This window comes from Chlamydomonas reinhardtii, chromosome 17 (genome assembly GCF_000002595.2).
Source record: "Chlamydomonas reinhardtii strain CC-503 cw92 mt+ chromosome 17, whole genome shotgun sequence".
NCBI lineage: Eukaryota > Viridiplantae > Chlorophyta > Chlorophyceae > Chlamydomonadales > Chlamydomonadaceae > Chlamydomonas > Chlamydomonas reinhardtii.
In genome coordinates this window covers 4,913,787-4,920,294 of record NC_057020.1, presented here as the reverse complement: position 1 = coordinate 4,920,294, position 6,508 = coordinate 4,913,787, and the positions used below count along the sequence as shown (strand labels likewise).

At 61.6% G+C, this 6,508-nt stretch overlaps 2 protein-coding genes across 2 annotated transcripts; one reads left to right on the top strand and one right to left on the bottom strand.

The window, feature by feature from the left end:
- Nucleotides 1-193: 193 nt before the first annotated feature.
- Nucleotides 194-1,678, top strand: CHLRE_17g734532v5 (uncharacterized protein). The gene has a single exon (XM_043072503.1). It carries the CDS (start codon nucleotides 244-246, stop codon nucleotides 598-600), a length of 357 nt encoding a protein of 118 aa, XP_042914962.1. The 5' UTR covers nucleotides 194-243; the 3' UTR covers nucleotides 601-1,678.
- A 262-nt stretch (nucleotides 1,679-1,940) lies between these two features.
- On the bottom strand, nucleotides 1,941-5,045 carry CHLRE_17g734516v5 (uncharacterized protein). The gene is made up of 7 exons (XM_001692885.2): nucleotides 4,451-5,045; nucleotides 4,135-4,266; nucleotides 3,790-3,922; nucleotides 3,559-3,639; nucleotides 3,090-3,266; nucleotides 2,900-2,938; nucleotides 1,941-2,481 (listed from the first exon to the last, which is right to left on the bottom strand). Exons 1-7 carry the CDS (start codon nucleotides 4,897-4,899, stop codon nucleotides 2,284-2,286), a joined length of 1,209 nt encoding a protein of 402 aa, XP_001692937.1. The 5' UTR covers nucleotides 4,900-5,045; the 3' UTR covers nucleotides 1,941-2,283.
- Nucleotides 5,046-6,508: the final 1,463 nt, after the last annotated feature.

The window sequence follows — 6,508 nt, the reverse complement described above, 5'->3', positions numbered from 1 at the left end:
CCAGGATACTTAGTCAGGTGCAATATGGGACCGGCACCGTGACGATGATGGGACCAATCGGTGGGCTATTCCTTTCAGCCTTTCAGGCCGACCGACTTGCGGCGGCGGTGGCCCTTCTCCCCGCTGCCGGGACTGGCGTGTGTGGGCCAGCTGGCTGCAGCGCATGACGGCCTGAACGAACTGCGGCAGGCATGTACACGCCCTTGGGCGTGGGGCTCTCGGTCTGGTGAAGCGTGTGCGGATATGTATGTGACTGCTGTGTGGCGGCGGGTGCTGCACTGGAGTACGCGGGCGCGCCTGCCGTCGCCCCTGCCGGGGCCGGCGTCGCCTCAAGAGGCGGCCGACCGGTTTGCGGCGGCGGTGGCCCTTCTCCCCGCTGGCTGGGCTGCCGCCGCGCATGCCGCCCAGCTGGCTCGGGGGCTTGCCGCCGCGCTGCCGCTCCCAGCGGCCAACATTGTGAGTGCTACGGCGGAGTCGGTGCAACAGGTGGTGCGAGGGCTTGGCTGGTTGCAGTGCGGGGGGCCGCCCATCCTGCTCACTGCCTACACGGTGAAGGCGGGGACCGTGCTACAAATGGCTCCACAGTTAGCCGCCCTGTAGGCTAAGCATTTGCAATATGTGTGACGGGGGTGGAGGCTGCCCTGGCGGCGGGGGCCTTCGTGTGCACCTTGGCCCGCTTGTGGTCGCTGAAATGGGAGAATCATCATAAGGAAGCACTGTGGCGTGTGGCCGCCAACGCTTGCTGGGCGTTTCCACGGCATGCTATTGACGAGTGTTGCGGAACTAATGCGTACGTAGACCAGAGCGGATGCTAGCGAGCGGGCGCGAGGCGTTGCTGTTGACCCGTGTTGGGCGTGTGGGGTTGACATGCAGGATGGGGAACGGCGTCAGTGCTTTTGGGACTGCACTGTTGCGCTGTCCCTGCGGGAAACTATGGGGATGGCTATGGGTTTCATGCCAGAGGATGCTCTTAAGTGCCTTCTCTCGTGAGAAGTTGTGGTTAGTGCGCCCGCCTGCGGGGCTTGCGCCACCTGTGTGGGACGTGGTGTGTCTCGCTGCTATGTCTGCCCTGGACTTTGGTCGGCAGCGTATGGTTATGGCCGGGCTGGCGGCGCGAGCGAAGCTGCCGTCGGCCCGGGTGCTGAGCATTGGACTTGCCATCGTAGCTGACTTCTGGGGTCGTCTCCAGACGTTTGTGACTTTGGGTATCAGGCCAAAGGGTTGGGACACAGTGCCGTCTGCGCATCCTTTCATCTCTCAGGCTGTTGGTGAAGGCATGGTATTGCGCTTGCCGTATGACGCTGATTCCCCGCCTCCCTCGCCGTGAGAGGTTGTGGGTGGTTAGGGGCTTGGTGTGTGGGCAGGACGCACGTGTGGGCGACCGTTCTAGTGCCTGGACGCTTGCGCCCTGGTTTGTGCGTGCGCTGTGCGTGTGTGCTGCGGCCTGGACGATTCCCGGCACTCCGGTGCCTAGGTTTGTGGCGTTGAGGCACAGCGGTGGGGCTCTGGCGGATTGAGGCTTGGCTCGGACTCACTGTGCGCGGAGTCACACGGACTTTGACCGCGGGAGGGTTTGCAGCAAAGTCGGGGTTGGTGGAGTCAAGTTGGGCCCTTATAGCATGTGATGGCTCGGCGTCTTTGGGTGCTGGGACTGTGCCCTCTGTAACATCGCATTCTTTCAGGCCGCTCCTTTCTGGTGGCAGCTGAACGCATCTTTCATCCCCTCTGCTCTTGCTTGTCCTAGATCACAACCGCTCCTTTCTGGTGGCAGCTGAACGCGTTCACATTGCTTTGGTCAGGTCATCTCTGAATTCGCAGCTCACCAATCCTAATTGTTCTGGGTCTCGCTGAGATGTAAAGGGGGGCCAAGCAAACGTCGGGGATCCCCCTATCTACTCCCACGCACGGGAGGGCCGTACGGCAGGTGCCGACCTGTCAGACAAGGTAACCGCTTACAAAATAACACCTTGTCCGACATGTCCGCAACCTTGAAACGCGGTCCGTACTGTGCATGCGGGACGTTGCCCAAAAGTGAACCCGGGTTGCTGCCCACCATCCCCGCGGGGTCGATGACGCCATCGTGCGGCGTAAACGCTCCAAAGCTTTATCCTTGCTGTGCCATAGGCCCACGCAATAGGCCCGTAGCCCTCTCATACACGCCTATCAATGCCGCAGCCGTTATTGGGCCTCAATCAGTAGCTGCTGCAGTCCGTGAAACACTTTAATCGATCATTCCGGCAGCAACCAGCCGTCAGCGGATGTGCTACCCAGAGCCTATCCCGCTCAAGCGCTGACGCCAACCGCCGCCGCCGCGCCGCCGCCGTTAACCGCCGCCAGCATGCCCACGCTCTCGCTCTCGAGCGCCATCGCAACTGCTGCCACGCGCCCCACCCAGCCGTCCAGCCGCTCCTTCAGGCCCTGCAGCTGCGCGGGCGTGAGGATGCGCGGTGTGACCCACGTCACCTCCACAGTGGCCGCCACCTGTGCCGTGAGGTGGGGAGGGGTGCAGAAGTGAGCAAGCGACCTGCAACACTGTGAGAAGGCGCCGCGGTGCTGGTGGTGGTAGCGCCCTGGGTGGGAGGGGACAGGATTCACAGGAAACACGCCTCTACGGGTGTTATGGCGTGTGAGGGCACGTTGGTGGACCTCGGTGCCCACGAGCATTCAAGCATCAATACGCGGCAGGAGGTCGTCACTAGTGTTGCTGTGCCGCATTCGCCTCAGCCAACGCCAGCACCACATCACACCAGCCACGCCACATAGCGAACCGGTACCATAACACAATACCACTCCGCACCACACCGTACGTCATGTCACGCGACACCTCATGATTCATGTCAGACATCATAACACGCGCAGCAACCGACCGACTGACCAACCGACCGGCTGACTGACTGACCTCGTCAATGACGCCTTCAATCAGGTGCAGTGCCAGGGCCTGTTGGTGAGCGGGGGTAGCCGTCCATGAAAGCGGGGGTAGCCAGGCTCAGCCAGCGCTCTCGAAGGACTTTGACCACAGGTTCAACCGTCAAATCCTCTCTTACATGGACAGCTGGTCGACTACCCCGCCTCCACCACCACGCCCGCACCTTCATGAGCAAGAACTCAACGCCGTCCGTGTCCAGCTTGGTGCGCGCCCCGATGTCCGCCAGCGCGATGGCGCGTGCCTCAGGCGGCCGGCTGCTGATCAGGTCAAGCAGCGACATGATGGTGATCTTCTCGCGCAGCCGCCGCTCGTGCGCCACCAGCGCCGGCTGGCCGTTCAGCTGTGTTGGGAGGGGGGCCGATATCATGGATGCGGCAAGGCAAGAGTTTGACCGCTGTGATTGCACTGCTGTGTCGGCCGAGCCGTTGTAAAGCTGTTGTGCAGCGTAGCGAGGCGAGAACCCAGGCAGAGTGAGGCTGTTTTTCTTTGTACTGCTGTTGTAAGGACCAGATAACGATAGTCAGGCAGGAAGCCTGGAAACTGGGAGTGTTCACGTCGCCTCCCACGCGCGGATCAGCCCTGGTACCCGCGTACACCCGCACGAGCTGATGCGCACATGGTCGCCCACCCACCTGCGTGGCGTACTTAGCACACAGGGCGTCGTAAGCGTGGATGTCGCCGTTGTTGAACGCCTCCAGCATCTCGTGCAGCCACTGGGCGTCATGCGGCATGAGAAAGCGTGGGCAGAGTTTAAAACGCACAAACGACGATGACTGGATCGCGAGGCAAAGTAAGACAGGAGCCAGCATTTGCCAGCGTGTCAGTCCAGTAGTCACAGCCTCAGCCACGGCCACCGCGCCCACCTGCTGGGGCGTGCCGTCCAGGCTGCCCACGATGGGGTGCTGCAGCAGCTGCCCGAAGCTGTACACGCCCTCGCCCAGCAGCGCCGCCATGGACACGTCCACCGCCAGCCGACGCTTGAAGTCCGGCTGCAGGCTGCAGGGCGTGTACGCCGCGAGGTGTGGGGAGGGAGATGTCACGGCGAGTGTACCACAGCGGACACTATCTCCGCCGTCAGCGTGGGGTGGCAGCACACGACAGCTGTGTTGGCTGTTCGTCCGCTGGCCAAGTGGTGCGACAAAACATCTGACGCTCGCCCCCTGCCCCTGCGGCCTGCGACCTTCAATCCCCATGCCCCACCGGCCCACCTATCGCTGGACACGAAGCTGAGGTACATGAGGCTGGAGCGGTAGAAGTCGGCGTAGGCGGACTGCGCCTTGGCCAGCAGCGAGGTGACGTAGTACACCGCAGCCGACACGGAGGGGTCCACGTCGTGCAGCCTGGGGTAGCCGGTGTGCCGTGCGGCGTGGCAGCAGCAAGGGTGTGGCAGGGGGTGTTGCGTTCGGCAAATGGCTGCGGCGTGCACGTGTTGAGAGGCGTGCACGTGTTGCAAGTCTGCATGGACGTTCCTCCCCCACCCCGGCACCCAACCGCCACGAAACAAAACCCTACTGGTGCACCTACTTGCCCAGCGCCTCCGTCACGGACTCAGTGATGGATTTGCTCTCCGCCAAGTCGCCCGTCTCCAGCTTGTGCTGCGCCACGTGCATGCGCAGGAACAGGACAGCCTCTGCGGTGCGCGGCTGTTTGAGGTCCTCCAACTTGGTGATGACGGAGGTGAGCAGCTCGCACGCAGCGGCAGGGTTTGGCTGGAACTTGCACGCGTGCACCGCAAACTGTGCCAGCTTCAGGAAGTTGATCTTGTGGCCAAAGTCACTGACAAAGCCTTTAAAAAGGCGCACAGGGATGTCGCCCCGGTTGAATGCAGAGCTATGGAAGCAGGCCTCCACTTTTAGGGTGAGCTGGTGCCATAGCTTGCGCTGGTACAGGTTAGCGAACTCCTGAATATCCTCCGCAAGGTCTGGGAAATCGGTCTGCAGAGCCTCAAGCGAGTCTAGCGCGGCCGGCGCCATTGTCGCAGACTACAAACGCAATATAACACTCCGTGTAAGGTTGTATCGCACTCACAGTGTCCTGTGTATGGCGAACCTCAAGTAAGGCGCCAGATCTCTGAGTCGGAGCAAGTCGTGTTGGTCAGGCTACACAAACAAGATTACCCTGTGATACGCAGAAATCCTATAATGCACTGAAAGGTCGGGCGGCCAGCCAGGCCTGCCTCGGACGTGGCGTGCACATTCCCGGAGGATTGCCCCCACCTCCACCCCACGCGGCCACGCCCTGCCCCAGATTGCACGAGGGACATGCTGACGCAGTGCACGAGCCAGTGACGTGCCCCGGTGGGCCCCAGCACCCCTGCCCGCGCCAGGATGATACATGCGCCTAAGGAAGCCCCGGAGGGGGCTGAAGTAGCCCGATCTCCATAACACGGTAACCGCGCTGCTGTCTTCAGGCTGAGCCCCCCAGTCAGAATTCCTTACACCCTTCGACCCTCCGCTACTCCTTCGGGGCATCACCCCCCCCCTCATTTCTTACGGGCATCGACCTCCCTAAGACAATGGGGGGCCGAAGTCCGTGCGTGCGTGCGTTTGTCGGCATCAAACTCATTACTGGCCGCACAGACTTTCACATGGATGCCCAACTGCCTGGCACGCCATGGAAGGCGACCGCCACGCGCAGTGCTGAAGCTCAAATGCTCGTCACCGTATCAGCTAACTTTGAGTGGCCTTCACCGTTCCTCGCGCCACCAGCCCCAGCATGCTTCAGTTCAGCATACCCTCTCGCGAAGAGGGCGGGACGGGTGGGAGCTCGGTTGCGGTCAGTTCGAGCCGATACGGAGCGAGCAATGCTATGGTAAGAGTTTAAGCAAGTAGTCAAAATAGGCGAAGCAAGTACTGACGGCGAACAACTGGGCGAACAACTTAACACCTTTCGCCTCGATATGCGCTCACCACTGTAACAGGCAAATCCGAATGGCAGTTTATTATTATCGGTATTGCGAGCTCGGGCGAGCGAGCTATCGAAACCTGTGAGTTCTCTCGGCACGAACCGTGTCACCGTGCGTGCCTCCGTCGCGCACCCAATCACTACCTTCGTGCGTCGCGCAGGTCACACCGTTAAGCGGGGCTCGTTATCCGCCTCTCGGGTACTTAAACCTCGCCTCGAGCAGCGACCTTCTGACTCCCCACAACTTTCTCAGTGTCGGTTTCCCGCCGGTGGGTGGCTCGAATGCCGGATGCATAAGGGTGCATAACTGGCTAACACCTTTCCCAACAGTTCAAGCTTTCGAACAAGCCCTTTTATCCGGCAACGACGGCCAGCCCACCCAACGCGCCTCCACTGGCGGAATACGGCGTGAGTGGTTAGGGGTCGTGCTGTTCTTGCGGTCGGTTACTGACCCGTTTCCATGTGCTTGCAGGGGTACCTGGCTCAGCTGCGGCTGGGGCAGGTCGCTTCCCTGGTGGTTGATCCCGGTGCAACACCTGATGCCACCGAGCGGCATGCCGTTTACCAGGCGGGGTTGGAGGCCGCGCACGAGCTGCGTCAGTCAGCTTTGGCCTCTGCGACTGTCGCCAGGCAAAACAAAGCCGCGGCGGAGTTGTGGGGCTGGCTCCAACGCTACCG